The sequence below is a fragment of the Ascaphus truei genome, chromosome 4, assembly GCF_040206685.1.
Source record: "Ascaphus truei isolate aAscTru1 chromosome 4, aAscTru1.hap1, whole genome shotgun sequence".
NCBI lineage: Eukaryota > Metazoa > Chordata > Amphibia > Anura > Ascaphidae > Ascaphus > Ascaphus truei.
Genome location: NC_134486.1, coordinates 285414883 through 285431845, shown reverse-complemented (window position 1 = coordinate 285431845; position 16963 = coordinate 285414883). Strand labels below are relative to the sequence as shown.

The 16963-nt window shown below is 40.7% G+C and overlaps 1 protein-coding gene across 1 annotated transcript; it reads left to right on the top strand.

Moving 5' to 3' along the window:
* The first annotated feature begins 358 nt into the window (after positions 1-358).
* BEND3 (BEN domain containing 3) lies at positions 359-7775 on the top strand. Its single transcript, XM_075597555.1, has 3 exons — positions 359-428; positions 2761-2963; positions 4841-7775. Exons 1-3 carry the CDS (start codon positions 383-385, stop codon positions 7076-7078), a joined length of 2487 nt encoding a protein of 828 aa, XP_075453670.1. The 5' UTR covers positions 359-382; the 3' UTR covers positions 7079-7775.
* Positions 7776-16963: the final 9188 nt, after the last annotated feature.

Genomic DNA, 16963 nt, shown 5'->3' with positions numbered 1-16963 from the left:
TGGTTGTTCAACCACCCCCGTCCCCCCCCTTTATTTTTGTATACTTCCCCTTACTATTTATGCGTGGGGAAAAAATATATATAAGTTAAAAAAAAAAACAGCGGTAAAGTACTCCATATCTCACAAGTGCCCAGCGACATCTCACCAAGGCGGCCCCTATATAATATATGGGAAGTTGTCTTCATGTGAACATGATTTTAGTCCCATTATTTAAGGGGAGCTGAACTCTTTATCATGGGGACGATGTCTTTACAGGATAATGGTAGGGGCCTGTCATTACTTGAACAGGAACCATATTTTAGACATTGTGTGTTCTACCTAGATACATTTCAATGATTTCAATCATTTCACTGATTTCTTTTTTCCTTAGGTGGATCGGAAAATGAACCCAGCTGAATTCAGAGATAACAATGACGACGATAAAGAAGGTAGTGTGCGTATTTACTGAGAGGCAGAGCATATTATTTTTGGGCACCAAAAACTGTACATGTAATGGGGAAAAAAAACATCCAAATATTTTCCTCTTCTGTGCATCAACAATCAGATAAATTCAAATATTATAGTACAAAGAAAGAGAATGGGACGAAGCGTTAGTGCGAACACGAAATGCACGTCGGCTGGTGCTTCTTCCTGGTCCCTGGTCTTACCCCCAAGGTGTAAAGTATCTTGCACTGTTTTGTATTTTTTCCATCGCACATGGAGGTGGATGTATATATGTATCTGTGTACAGGCATACCCCGCATTAACATACGCAATGGGACCGGAGCATGTATGTAAAGTGAAAATGTACTTAAAGTGAAGCGCTCCCTTTTTTCCACTTTTGATGCACGTACTGTACTGCAATTGTCATATACGTGCATAACTGATGTAAATAACGCATGTGTAACAGGCTCTATAGCCTCCCCGCTTGTGCACAGCTTCAGTACAGGTAGGGAGCCGGTATTGCTGTTCAGGACGTGCTGACAGGCGCATGCGTGAGCTGCTGTTTGCCTATTGAGCGAAATGTACTTACTCGTGAGTGTACTTAAAGTGAGTGTCCTTAAAGCGGGGTATGCCTGTATCTATATTTTGTATGCTGCTACAGTTTTCACTTCGGCGTGAATAATTTGAAGCCCTGGGGTACCCTTCCTCTTGTTTGTTTTTTTCTTTTCTTTGTACTCTAGTAAGGTATTGTGCAGTGTGTTACAGGTCCCTCTGCCAGCAAAGGGTGTCCTAGAAACTAAATCAGTGCAGATTTCACAAGTGACATTTATTTTAATATGTTTCCTGGTAAAACATTTTATAAATAAAATATATCCGATTTGCTGCAGGTGCTATTTTGTGCCTCGCCACATAGTTAGAGGACGTCTTTAGAATCGGTATAATTGTAAGGTAGTTAGTAGTTAATTCTTGTTTGGCCTTGGGTATATTCCAACTTTTACAGGTGGCTTATGTTAAAAAGCCATGCCCGATCACAGTGCTTGGTAACTGAGCTGGTGGATACTCCTTGCAGAACATGAAGTATCTACAACTGCTGCACATTATCGTTCAACCCAGCAGTTAAAGCTGCTTCCGTTCAGTGGCATGAATAAACAAGTCTTCATGCGGCAGCTCCATACAAGTGCTTGGGCCACATATTTTGCGTGTGTTTTCCTTTAAGTAGGTGTAACAGCATGCTGACATTTCACTCCATTGAAAGCCCTTGGCAATTCATCATTGCTGTGACATTTCTTACAATTTTGTATTTTTTTTTTTTTTTTAATTTAAGATATGTTTGATTTAGCTATGTAAATTTAGGTTCCGAAATCCGCCTGCAAAAATGTAATAACAAATGTCAAATGCTATACAATCCATGCAGCTCCATTAGTTACGATCTCATACCTGTCTGATGAACAAATAGAGCAAAAGTTCAAAACTTGCAATCATTGGGACTGCATTATTAAGCAATTTGTTTAGAAAACAATGACCTCCTACATGGCAAAACTATTTTTTTGTATTCAGATTTCTACAAAACAGAAAACTATGGCATTATTTCACATAGACCAAGTAAAAGATCTCTATCTATATATCTATATATCTCTTTTATAAGAAAAACACATAAAAAGTAAAGTCCCACCAATCAATCTCTCGTGTGTGTATGTATGCATGTGAGAGATTGATTGTTGGGGCTTTACTTTCTATGTCATTTTATGTGTGGTATAGCAATTGTGTGTTTTTCTTACACTTTGGTAAATAGTTTATAACTATAGGGAACCTTCACTTGGCCTAATGGGGACTGGGGTAGGTGCTCCCCTGGGATAAGTACAAGAAGTACACAAGAAAGAAAAAGCAATCCCAGCTATGGGCACTCAAACCTCCAGATAAGTGAAGTGATGGTTAAAATATCAAAATTAACTTTTAATATGTTGAAATAAAGGGAGGACTTAGTCGACGATGAGATAAAAATAATACTTAAACACCATAATCCAGTGCCCTAGTGAATATATGCACCCACGACAGCTATGCTACGTACATGCACAATTAGACTGGCTTAGTCTGTTGAAAGTGTTACCGTATGTAGTAAATAGTTGCTAGTGTTGGCTGTAACCTCCTAGATTAGGGTGTTTAAAATATTATTTGTATCTCATTGTCGACTAAGTCCTCCCATTATTTTAACATATTAAAAGTAAATTTTGATATTTTTACCATCACTTCACTTTTTCTTTGTTGTGTATACTTTTGTAATTAGACAAAAAAAATCTACTCGGTATATAATTTATTTTTTATTTAAATTTTTTTCAGTCAAAATTGTGAAAGTCGAAGCATCAAGTGAAGTGGACGTCCTGGACTATTTGGGTGCCAGATCTGCAGAGAAGCGTGAGCCAGATTGCACGTTTATCTGTCAGCCCGAGTCCAACAAACGGAAACAAACATCTCTTGTGTGCGACGGGTCGAGCATTGAGCCAGAAATTATAACTGTAAAAAAAAGAAGACTCATCCCAGAGGTAAATACCATCTTCTTTTAATGATTTCCTGTAGGCTACATTATCTAAATATTTTCTGCACATTGGCCACCAGTTTATTCTACACTGTAATTTTCTGAAGAGAAAAATGGTTTAAACCAGGCCCGTCAAACTCCCAATTGCTTGGGGGACAATTCTTTTAAGTCTAAGGCTGTGTTTATAGTGGAGAGTGGCTGCGCTCTCCCGTGCTGATGCTCACCTCTCGCTTACCAAGCGGCTGCTTTTCATTTTCTTGCCCCTCAGACAGAGCGCGTGCTCTGGTAGGCGGGGCTTGCGGGGCGGAGGCGGTTCAGGAGGCGTACCTGACAGAGATCTATCGATATATATAGATATATCCAATATATATATATATCCCCTATATCCATGGATATAATGGATATATCCCCTGTCTGGGCCCCAAAGGTAAGTGCCACCACTACAGCAGACCCCAGATCAGCCAACACCTCCTGTTGGACCCCTCAGCCAGATAGGGGAGCGGAGGGAACAGGGAGCGGAGCTACCTCTGAAAAATGGCCGCTCTTGGGTCTAAGCTCATTTCTGAGCTGCGCTCTGATTGGACGGCAGTGCGGTCATGTGACCGCACCTCCTCTCCAGCAAGCGCTGAAACACAGATTTGGCTGTCGCGAAAAGCTGAGCGAGGTTCCGCACGCGTGAGCACGCCTGCGGAAGCTTTTACTCAGAAAGGTACAATACTAAAGAATGGGTCTCAGATTATGTACAAAGCGCGGATCAGCATGCACGACACCACTATAAAAACAGCCTAACTGTTTAGACTTGGGCTGCACCATCAGAACGGCAGAAGGAAAAAATGAAATAGTCACAATAACCTACGCTTAAACATTATTTTATTTTTTTCTTGCGTTTCCCTTATTAAGAATATGTAAACATCACTGATATCCATCTCCCTCTCACCCTCATCACCCCCTTCTCTCGCCCTCTCCTCAGTGCACACATGTTTTTTTTTGCACAAGTACTTATCTCTCTCCCTCGCACCAGCGCACCTTTCTCACCCTCCGGGGACGGGTGGTGATTGGAGGGATCATATGTGGGGGCGATTAGGGGGATGTACTCGCCAGCTTGAGGTGGTCTGTCTCTCGTGAACTGGGATGGGCCGCCTGGCATGTTTGACAGCTCTGGTTTAAACTCTTTCCTTGTCAGTATGGTTCTGGGTAATTTACATGTGGGTATTTAGAGAAAGTGGAGCTGAAACCATTGTTAGCTGCAAAATCACAAGAATTTCACAATTCTGCAAAAAGACATAAAATCTACATCTTCATTTCTCTAAATATAGGACCAGACAGACGGCAAAGGCTTATAGTTTGTTCATGCCTTTGCCATAGAGCAGAATAGTCTAAGCTTCGTCCCCAACTGCCCCCCAACAGGCCAACTTTTCAAGATTCTCTTATTACTAATTATAAACTGCTGAGTTATGTTGGTGGCTTTTAAGAATTGAGCTTGAACCACCTACTGTGAAAGTCTTGTATTACAAGAAATAGGCGCATCTCTGACACTTTTTTTTATTTTCCGAAACAAATAAAATGTGCACTAATAACCTCTGATGTATATTCTATTTAGACCCAGGCATGACCAAAAAGACACAGTTATCATGTTTTTCCGATCGTTACTGGTGTGAGATTTCCTGAGCGTATAATCATCAATGAGTGGCACACATCTGTATCTGTCCCGGCCAGGTTTTCCTTCCATAAGACAATGAATCACTTCTAACCCTGATAATTGGCTATTGTATCCATCCAGGGTTAGCAACAGGTTTATCTTCAACCTGTGTGTTTAGGAATACATTGATGTGTCTCTAACAATTTATGTTACCATTTCAGTAATCAAAATGTTTTTGTTTTTAGAGCCTACTACAATGCATGAAAAACAGAGATTTTGCATCAGCTGCTCAGGCGAATGTGGAACTGCTAAATACAACCTCCGATTATAACACCGCGTCCATATGTGAAGAAGAAACAGTCAATGAATTTGCCACATCGTATAAGAAACCGCTCTATGGAATTTCACACAAGATAACAGAGAAGAAAAATCCTATAGCACCAGATCTGCTGGCATCTTATGAGCTATCTGACAAGGCCAACCAAGGCAGTCCTTCAAATCTGCGTATTTTCAATGACTTGCGCAAACGTGAATCTGCTGGCACCTTGTTGACATCATCCGTCACTGATGATTCAAACATTTACTCTTTGATACAAAAAATGTTTTTCACCCTCAACACACTTAATTCAAATATGTCGCAGCTGCATAGTAAAGTTGATCTTTTGTCCCTTGAGGTGAGTAGAATAAAGAAAAAGGTCAGTCCTCTAGAATTGGTGGCGGAGTTCCAGCCGCCGGCAGAATATCAGCTGACCAGCGCAGAGTTGAAACAGGTGATGGATCAGAGTAGCTCTGCCGGTGATCTGGCATGTCGGTTACTGGTTCAGCTTTTTCCTGAGCTCTTCGGAAGCGACGAGTTCTCTAGGAACTGTAGCACCTGCGGTTTCTTCAATAAGAATAAACTCGAGTCCCTTCACCTTCAACTTATTCGAAACTATGTGGAAGTTTGCTATCCTCCTGTCAAGAACACAGGCATCTGGCTAGTGGAGTGCTTGCCTCAATTAAATGACTTCTTCAATCGGTTTTGGGCTCAAAGAGAGATGGAGAGCAGCCATCAGAGTGTACAGTCCTCCAATTTTTTTGAAACGCAACAGGAGCAGAACTCTCATTTTGTTGAAAGCAAAGAGCAAGAGGAAGATCTTTCCCTGGATAGAACCAGTTCTGTTGTTTCAGAATATGCTCTTAATACTCAAGATCTCAATGAGTTTTTAGACGAAGCTTCTTCTCCAGGTGAATTTGCTGTTTTTTTGTTGCACCGGTTGTTCCCTGAAATTTTTGACCAAAGAAAACTCGCTGACCGAAGCCCTGGAGAACCTGAGAACTTTTCTCTAGATCCCCACAGGCTGCAACTGATTCGCCAATATACAGAGATTTATTTTCCTGACATACAGGAGGAGGAGGCTTGGTTGCAGCAGTGTGTTCAAAGGATTAATGATGAGCTGGAAAGTGTGTTCATGGATGGTAGTGATTGCGATGACATGAGGGATGACTGTTATGACTCCTCGAGCCTCCCTGATGATGTGTCTGTTGTAAAAGTGGAGGATTGCTTTGATCTTGACAAAGCAGGAAGAAGGTCCAAAAAGATATGGCTCGTTCCATTTGACTTTGATAAAATTGACATTCCTCCGCCTGACTTTGAGGTCCCTTTTTCGCACTTCCTTCTCAGCAAGGAACAAATTAAAAATATATATGAGAGCAGCTTGTCTATTGGTAATTTTGCCTCACGACTGCTGGTTCATTTATTTCCAGAGCTTTTCACCCATGAGAACTTGAGGAAGCAGTACAACTGTAGTGGTTCTCTTGGGAAGAAACAACTTGATCCCAGCCGGATAAAACTTATCCGGCACTATGTGCAAATTCTGTACCCAAGGGCAAAGAATGACCGAGTCTGGACTCTAGAATTTGTGGGGAAGCTGGACGAGAGGTGTCGCCGAAGGGATACAGAACAGAGGCGCTCATATCAGCAGCAGAGAAAGATTTACGTGCCTGTACCAGAGAGGAGGGACTTCATGACTTTTGACTTAAACCCGGAGAGATTCAGGGATCTGTTAGAAGGACCACCCCTGCCTCCAGAACGCAGCACCAAGGACTTCTGCAAAATCCCACTGGATAAGATTATCGTTCCTTCGCCTGATTTCCCTGTGCCTTCAATGTTCGTCCTGAATGATAAAGAAATAAGGGACATCGTACAACAAAGTCTTTCTGTTGGAAACTTTGCAGCCAGACTGCTAGTGAGACTCTTCCCAGAGCTGTTTACCCCAGAAAACTTTAGGCTACAGTACAACCACTCGGGTGCTTGCAACAAAAAACAGCTTGACCCAGTAAGACTCAGATTGATCCGTCATTATGTGGAGGCAGTCTATCCCGTGGAAAAGATGGAGGAGGTGTGGCATTATGAATGTATTCCTAGCATTGACGAAAGGTGTAGGCGCCCAAACCGAAAGAAATGTGACATACTTAAAAAAGCTAAGAAAGCGAAAAAGTAAGACTGGCTGAGAAACTCCTGGTTCCTAAATTATTTGTGTGGCGTAGAGAGATTTGTAGTGCTGCTTTTAACTGTTTTTGATGAATAATTCTTATGTATGAAGTATGCAGGAATGTGAGATTGATGGCATATTTGCACTCACCTGGGAAACAAAGTTGTTTTATTCACTGGTAATGTGTTATTACTGTAATGCTCAGTTCACCATTCTCCTGTGTTTTTACTTGTCACTTTTTTTAATAGTGTATTTTTTTTTAACTGCTTCCAACATTTCAGTGTTTTTTTTTTTTTTTTTGTTTGTTTTTAGGCTGTTAATAATATAATTTAAATTTTTTCCTGCCAATTAATTTTTCATTTTATAGAGTCCAGCTTAAAGTTCTGACATTGAAAGTCGAACCTTGAATAGTGTCATCTACACAAGGGGTGCACAAACTTTTTGCCCTGCGCCCCTCTGCCTGCTCTCCCCCACTGTTCGCGCTTCCTTGTCTCAAGCGTCAAATAGTGACGCGGGTCATGTCACGTGACCTTGCGGCGTCATTTGATGCCGTGTTGCCATGGCGACGTGTTGCCATGGCGACGCGTCGCCCGAACCCGTCTGAGTCAAGGTAAGGGAACTTACGCAGGCCTTGCGCAATCCCCGGGCATTTAATTTAAGTGCTTTGGGGAAGAGCACGGGGCCTCTGTAAGCGCCCCTCCCCCCCCCAAAAAATCTTGCGCACCCCTGATGTACAGTTTTCATACCTTGACAAAGAAATCTCATTGGAAACAGTGCTTTCATTTCTGCAATAAGATTTCACACATGTATATCGAAAAATGTATCTTGAAATTTTATAGGAGTTTGGTTTCTGTTGCTATAGAAATGTATATTTTATTATAGACGGTCTGATCAGACATTTGTCGCCATAGAATATTTTTTAACTGTTAACATAAAAAATGAGAAGGAAATCTTTCCATGAACTCTGGGTTTATCTTGTCAAATTTTAATAGTGCCGCCTTTCCATGGAAATATAGCTCAGGCCATTGAAATAATGTTTCTTTCAGTGAAGTTCATAAAACCTTATGTTTAAAACTGCAATCCACCCTACTTGAATTTTCTTTACAGTATCAGAACGGGATATCAGCCGGCACTGAACTGTGCTATTTATTGATTTGGGGACCTCCCAGTTCCAGAGATTGATACTTTAAAAAAAAAAAAAATTAATATATAAATGTGCTGGCATTTCTGATCCCTTTTGGGAAATCAATATGGCTGCTATCCTAGTCTCCCTACTACTGGCCAATAAGAAGCCACAATGTCGTCCGAGCATCATTTCTCTGCTTCCTTTTGGGTGACCTTGGTAGCCATATTACTTACTGATTTTAGTGTCACATACAAAAGGTAGGAATAGTGTAGTTCAGCTCCAGCGGACTCCTCTGGCTCTGATTTCTGTTTTCGAAGAAAGAAAAATAAGGTTATTTCTGCTTCTTGGTGTTCTATGCATGCAGCTTTCAGACATTGACTCGGATGTTTGTCTACGATACAAATCTGCCTCTCCGCTTGAGAAAGTAAAATGGGGAATCGCAAACCCTGGATTAAGCAGGAACTCGCCAGATGTACAAAAATATAAAAGGTAGAGTAGAATGGATATTTAAAAAAACAAAAAACAGCCAATATCCTCCCACGCGTTTCTCAAGGAGGAGACCACACGCCAATATGCTGTGAAGCCACTTCTCTTAGCTGGAAGTGCCCACTTCAATCTGTCCTCCAAGATCGCAGGTAGCGTGTCTTTCCTACAACCTCGTGTAAAAGGAAGGCTTCGCTGGTCTTGTTCATTTATAGGAATGCCGCCCTTCAGCATGCAGTAAACCTATTGCAAGCCTGCACCTGTCATAGTATTTGGAACATTTAGCTGAAACATTGGCAAACTCTACTTCCTTATTTGTAGAATTGGGCTCTTCTGCACTTTTTATTTTATTTTTATTCTTACAGCATTAACTGCTTTTTAGCACCAGTACTCCTGCTATAGACATGGGGGGGCACATCGTTTTCCATTTTTAATTAGCATTTAGATGACCGAATCGGTTTCCTTAAGTCAGCTATTTACTGCAGGGTAGTAGATGAGGGTCTTGCACTTTAATTAGTGCATAAGTGTGAATTATTTTGCTTCAGGCCAATGCATACGAGCATGCTCATCCCCAAGTTCAGCATTCTATAGCTGGATTGAAACGGTGTATGTGCCATTTAAAAATAATTGTTAGAGTTTAACTCTTGGCCTTTGGCATTTATCTCCATTCTATCCTGATTCTGCACTGCCACAAAAGCAGGTGGTATTTTTGCCCTACTACAAAATTGAACTATAGATTTCTGATTTTTAGATTTCTCCTTTTAAACAATGTAAATTATCAAACATTTACACTACATAATTATTACAGATTTGGGCACACTTTAAACCTACAGTACACTAAGTGCTGCCAAAGCTGTTATTTCACCTCTGCACTCTTTTGATCAAAATAAGTAGGAAAATACCATTCTATAAATCAGTGATTTGCTCAAAAGATTTGTAATTATGTTTTTTTTTTTTTTTTTTTATCACAAACGAGTATGACAAACTTATTTACAAACGGCATAAGTAGCCCATTTAAAATCATAAGGGTATTTTTACTGTTAAAATAAACTTTTCTATGTTCGCAAGCCCTTTAATGCCAGAAATAAACAGCTCCAAATGTTACTTCTGTGCAAAAAAAAAAGTGCAATGTGTACTTTCAGCTCTAAATGCAGTGTTGAACGCTGGAGCAATGTTGTACATGAACACCCACTTTTTACATGACCACCCACTTTTTACATGACCGATGTAAAACGGCACCATGTGATACAGATATTGCTCCGAATACTACACTTTGCACTACAGCTTGAGTTGTAGCGCAACTCTGTGTTTGGCCCAGGATTTGTTAAGCTACCTTAATCCAGTTTAATGTTATGAATAGTGATGCTTTGCCTGTATCTGCTACAGCATAACTTAATTGTTTTATTTTTATGTTTCAGCTAAACCTCCTCTGCTGTGTGTTCATTTGTTTTACAAGAATGAAGGCATGGTTGTGTCATTGATTTAAAGAAGCAGTCCCTTTTTCCATACCTGACCCAGAGGTCGGGGGAAAGCTGCTCTAGGCTTGTTTTATAGTTGGCGCGCATGCGCTCGTGCTAATGCTCGTGCAAGTGAATCACACTTTTTGTGTGCATGGTCTGTGCTGTGAGTGACAGCTGGGCGTGGCTATGACGTGAACAGGTAGGCAGACAACGTTCAATTTCAGTGCAACATGGTAATTAATAAATATAAACAGATTTAGTTAAATGTAATTTACAAAACTCATTTAATTGTTTTTGACTTTTGTGAAGAAACCAGTTCGGAGCATTATAAAACGGCTGCTTTTAGTAATTTTAAGAATCAAGCCATTATGATTACAGTATGAGGCTTGGTTTAATTTTGTTCCATGTTGATACATTTTGCACTGAATGTTTAAGTGGAGGATGTTTTCCAATGAAATTGCAGCCTCACTGTGATTGGCTAATAGAGCGTGACGGGCACCGGCAGCAGCGCGAAAAGACACTTTTCATGTCTTTCCTCCGATCTGCCGGGTCAACGCTCACTGCCGTACGCGCGTCGGAAGTATAGCACGTCAGGTTTAAACACAGTCGATTTATAATTGACGTGCACTATATTACACGCCTTAAGCCTTACCGCACCTTAAACATTGCCATCACTATTCACATTCGTATAGGATCTGAGGTGGGCTAAGGCTTAGTATTGTTTTGTAGCTCTAGCGTAGACCAGAACATATATCCAAGAGTAAAACTTTAACCCGTAGCCACCAGAGTCTATGAAATATTCCCTGTTTGGGAGAAAAGAAATCTGTTTACAGCTATTACATTGTTAATATGAAGGATAAATCATTTTAGTTAAGACTTTTTTTATTTTTATGTGCTATCCCATTTCTTAACTGCAATTCAATGTAGCACATTGTTTTACCATAACATTTTGCATTGTGTGTGTGCAGGTAGTACTAATTGTTCAGGGCACATGCTAGACAGCCACTGATTGAGCCACCTGTGCTGAAGTTGAGATATCCTGAAAACCTGACTTGTTTGGGGGGGTGGGGGGGTGGGGGTGCTTGTGGACTGGAGTTGAGCATCCCTGTCATAAGACACCTTTTTGTGACTCTAGAAAACACCATTCAAATGAGTGGGCTGAAAAGGTGCCCTGTGGAATAGCACATCCTGGTAAACATGGGCTGATGTCCTCCCAACAGTATTCTGCGCTATTAACTCTCATTATCAGTGACAGCAGAAAACAAACACCACAGTGCGGAAAGGTTCATCTGCTGATAATCATGAACTCAAGGGTACTAATCGGGCGGATGCACAAAAATGAACATGGCACGTAGGGGTTCCAGTAGGGTAGCCCTAAAACAAAAGGCAAACATAGTATGGAGGGAAGTTTCTCAGACCGCTTTAGACACTACAAGTGATATTTACAGTGGTTAAGACCACTGATTCCCAACTACCATGCAGTCTTACCCAAGGAAGCCTCAGACTTACCATGTTCCTCGTGGAGAAACATAAGTGATTTTACTGTTTTATTCAATTAAAGATGTACGCAGTGCATTTAAAATAGAAAAATATCAATATATGTTAAAACTGAAGTTGTAAATTCAATTGCACATGTAAATCTGTATTTAATTTCTCGGCCAGTTTGATAAGAATATTGATGAACCTTACTTTTTTATAGACTGATGGAAAAACTCTGCAGTTATATCAAATGTAAGAACCAGCCCATCATGTTCATTTTGATGTTGCTGGGAAATTTGCCACTCGAGAAGCATTTGCCAGTTTGAAAACCTTTTTTTGAGAATGAAACCGTTCAGCGAGACCTTTAAAGATACTCCTAGGCTATAAGTTATAGCTAACCATTATTTAACCATTTCTCTGCCAGGGGGTCATGCAATGCGTTGACCCTTAGTCATACAGGCTCCTGAGGCAGCAAAAGGTTAACTGTGGCACATGAACACAAACATTCAGGGAAAGTTTTAGTCTCAACGTCTAATAACATTATTTTGTCTCAGCTGTCCATACGTGCTTTGTAAAAAAAAACAAAAAAATATTCCCATTTACATGCTTGTTTGTAAAATTGGTCTATTGGTATTTAGTTTGAGACATATCAAGGTAGAAATTTGAGATGAACAAACTGATCGCAAAAAATTAATTTACTGCACAATTTTTTTTTTTTTTTTAATTATAATTTTCAAATATTTGCAAATTTATTGCGTTTTAAAAAAGCAGCCCTAGTGTTTAAAAAAACAATGAATAAATTGTGGGGGAAAAAAAACACCTGAAGAAAAATGTGAATGTTATAGAATATTCATAAATCCTCGGTTACGAACATGACGATGCTGTATTTATGGAATCTGACGTATTTTTCTGTGCTTCACGCTATTATGCTTTTGAACCTACATTTGGAAAGCTCATTAACCCTCCATGTTACATTGTTGAATGATGTCACGTGGCTGATTGCGTATTATACATTGGAATTGAAATATACATTGCTAAGAGAGACGGCAGCATTCAATGGCTAACACTATGGATTGAGAGAATTTGATTGCTAGAAATGAAAGTTTCGGAGATCTTGTTTTAGCATAACACATACTGTACATGGTAGAAACGACTTTGCTTAGTGTTACTTAGATTTATGTTGCACAACTACGATTAAACTCCTTTGCAGCCAGAGGACCCAGTAACCTCTCCATGCCTGAGAATGTGTTGCTAGCCCTCTAACAGTGTGTACAGGTTTATTACTGTAATAGAACTTTAACTGCTGAATTATTTGTTTTATATATGTTAATTACTGGCTGTTCAATATTGTTAAAAAATATATATAGATATATAAATTGGAAATATTGCATCTAGTTTAACATAATTAGCAGTAGCATTATTTTAGTTACCTGATGTCTTGCAGCAATTAGAATTTGTGATATGAGTAATGTTAAATGTACCCTGATCCAGTACAAAATACTGTTCTAAATGTCTCAGGTTAGAGGTTTAATATCTACTGACACTTTATCAATTTTGACTTTTTTTGTATGTAGTTTTAACAGGATAACTCATGCATTTGTTTTATAACATGTAAGAATTAACTTTTCACAATTGTTTTTTGTTTTGTCATCTTAGAGCTGTAGCATCAATTTTACCAATTTAAATTAGGGTTAAGTTAATAATAAAGTTTTTACCAAAGAAACTGATTGCACATGCTTTTATTTTAAATCTTGTATTTGTATATATAATATAGAACTATGTTGCTGAAAACGTTAAAAGTAGGTTAAATAATATTTACAGATGTGCTACTGCAAAACAAATTGTTAATATAAATATGTATATTTACATACATAAGTGCACATATACAATTGATAAAAAAAACATTTGTTGAAAATGTGATTGTTTTTGACATGCAATTTCTTGGGTAACTTGGCAAATCATTCCCTGTCAGGCACTGGGAGATTAGCTTAAAGAGGCAGTCTGCGTGGCACTTTAAAAAGAAAAAAAACATTTGTTGTTTTAATATATGCAACCTTTGATTACCTATATTTAAAACTAATTACCTAACCTGCCAATCTATCAGCACAGATCCTGCTTTCCAGGGTTCACTAAATGGCTGCCTTTCCATTTCAAAGCAATCCTTCAGTCAGTGTAACTCCAGCTACAATATATTGTATTACTAAGGTAACTTTATCTATTGTTACAGTTTGCAGCTCAAACTGATGGGAATATTAGCAATAAATGATCACAATCAGGAAAGTGTTACAAAGATCTTGCACTGCTGGGGAGGTGGGCAAAGGGCTGCTATAGAAAACAAAGGATGCTCCGTATATTAAAACTCATTAAAAATGGCATTAAGAGTTGAATAAAATTTTTTTAAGTTTTAGCAATACTACAGAACTGATTTATAAAAAAAAACATTACACATTTATGAACATGTAGGCTGTGATCTATAATAAATCCTCTTCCTGACTTTAGTAGAAGAGTATAAGGAGAACTAAGACTCAAAAAAGCCCCATGCTGCTAAATATGGCAATCAGCGAAGAGATTATCTTCTAAGGGTATACAACAGTCTGGAAATTAGTCGTTTTCCAGGACCATTGGTTGAGCTGGTTGAGCACCACTTGTTTAACATCTCACTGTGTGCATCAGAATAAAGGTTTTCATCAATAACTAATGGTAGACTAAACCAGTCTACCAACCTTATCTCAAATACAAAATAGCACGTGGGCGCACATTCACATGTCTCAGACAGGTCTGCAACCCTGCTTATCATCTCCTAGCACAGGGGTGCTCAATTGCAGTCCTCAAGACCTCCAACAGGTCAGGTTTTGAGCCACCTGTGATATCCTTAAAACCTGATCTGTTTTGTGTGTGTGGTCTTGAGCATGAATTGAGCACCACTGCATAGTTTCACTGCAGCCGGGGACTCTGGGAAATGACATGCAAATGAACACACAGCCTTATCTGGAATTGTAGCCAAAGACTATTCTGTAGAATGCTACTGATACATTAAGGCGGGACCAGCGGTGGTGTCTGGCAGTGACTGCAATGTATTGAAGGTTTGCAGCATTAAAAATGAACACATTCCATAGTAAGTAAAAATCTGGAAAACATCAGTAATATCCAGTACTAAGTTTCATATAACAGCTTTGCATGAGTGATATTTATTAAACGGCTGCACAGTCACTCCACCCACACCTTCAGCATTGATCATGATGCAAGTGTGATGGGTCAAAGGGGTAAGGAGTACTGCGGTTTTATTTACAAATATACACATTTAAAAAAATATATATACTTTACAGTAACTGATTTTAAAATAAAATGTTCAACCTCATATACTAGGTTGCCCTACCTATAGAAAGGTAAACAAAAAGCTCATGGAGTTGTGTAGGAAGAACGTGCAATGTGCGCCGTGATCTCTGCAAATGTCCAGTAAAAAGGTACATTACATAATCACACCATCCTCAACCATATCACCTTTTCTGCACAAGCAGCTCTACCCCCAGATAACTGCATCTGCCACATGATCTTCAGCTCCTTCCTTCTGCATCTGTGTATTGGCTTTGAAATGCATTGTACGTGCCTCAGACAGAAAACAGGTTAAAAACACCACCATGAACTGTAGCAACCCACCCCCCTCCCCCCCACAAAAACAGTACAGGACATTGTATAAACCAGTACTGAGAATGAATACACACTTCCATCTGTCTGACATCTTAGGTCACGTCCATGACTAACGAGCGCGATGCGCGCCTTTACCTGCAGCGATCTGTGGCCTGGGTAGACGCTACAGGGAGGGGCGGGTCAGGGGCCGTCACGTCACAGAGCTGGTTCGCCCTCATGGGCGAACCGCTCACGTGACCCAGCCGTCAAGCGAAAACATTTATTTGAACATCGCGCATCGCGACTGTCGGCGAATCTGGCTACGCGCGCTAAAGACAGCCTCAGAGGCACATCATTTTGATCTCGCCGCGAGCACGGTTGCAAAAACCATGGATGCAGCCTTAGTTAGGAACATATCATAAAAGCAAGAAGTGACACTGTGCTCATTTGCATGTCATTTCTCAGAATCCCTAGCCATAGTGTAAGCATTGTATACCAAGAGATAAAGGGGAAAAGCAGGGTTGCAGACCTGTCTGAGACGTGAATGTGCTCACAAATTATATTTTTATGTACTGTATGGTGGACGTTTTTTGTCACTTTTTTACCCACCATAACTTATCGGGGTGTGCAAACTTCTCAGTCTGCGCCCCATTGCCTGGTCTCCCCCCCGTTATCTGTTACGTTGCCATGGCAACACTACATCATGGGACCCCGCGGTTTGCCATGCCAGAAGCCGGTGGAGACCAGGTAAAGGAACTTAAGAGGCCTCACGCACACTTCCCGGCATTTAATTTAAATGCGTTGGGTAAGAGCCGCGCTTTTTCAGCTACCCGGAAATTACCCAGACCCGGCAGCAGGGGGGTGCGACTGGCACCGGTCGGAACCGGCGTCTGGTAATTTCAGAGTAGCTGAAAATACTTCAACACTTGCCTGCAGCCGGTGACAGAAGGTGATGAAGACCGCGGCGACATCTGGGAGCAGCAGCAGCAGTCCGTGTTCAGCTGGCGGGAGCAGCAGGAATACAGCACACAGCTGGAGCCAGGGAACCATGTGACCTGTGCAGGAGCTTTCCTATTGGACAGCCGGCTCCTTCCCACGCTGTCCAATAGGAACGCTCCTGCTCCGCTCACATGGTTCCCCGGCTCCAGCTGTGTGCTGTATTCCTGCTGCTCCCACCGCCACCAGGACATCTGCTGCTGCTCCCAGATTTCGCTGTGGTCTTCTTCACCCTGCAGGTAAGTGTATGCTAGAAGTCCGGGTAACCAGCCGGGTAAAATGGTTCATTTTGCCCATGTACCCGGAAAATGTAGGACCCGGTACAACACAATGGGAATAAGCGCTTCAGACATGGAAAAGGAGTCCCTGCCCTGGAGAACTTACAAGTGAGGAGAACTTACAGAGACAATCAATGAAGTTCTGGTGAGTGCATCTGCAAGGGGCCACGGTCTGTGCATACGAGATGTATAGTATCAGCCAGCGGATCTACCCATATGCTTCATTAGAAGTGCGTTTTAAGAAAGGTCCTAAAAAGGTGGAGAGAGAGGGTGCTAGTTGGATATTGAAGGGAAGGACATTCCAGAGGTGTGGGGCAGTGGGAGAGAGATTTTCGGCAGGAGAGGGCTATAGATACAAAAAAGGGGCAGACAGAAAACATCCTTGAGAAGAACGCAGGTGTATGCAGAGGTCATGCAGGTACACATATACACAATTAAAAAACAC

Excerpts from the sequence above, each read along its gene's own strand:
- BEND3 (XM_075597555.1), top strand. The coding sequence starts at position 383 with ATGAACCCAGCTGAATTCAGAGATAACAATGACGACGATAAAGAAG. Across the intron at positions 429-2,760 it reads CAATGACGACGATAAAGAAG|TCAAAATTGTGAAAGTCGAA; the intron begins GTAGTGTGCGTA and ends AATTTTTTTCAG. Across the intron at positions 2,964-4,840 it reads AAAGAAGACTCATCCCAGAG|AGCCTACTACAATGCATGAA; the intron begins GTAAATACCATC and ends TTTTGTTTTTAG.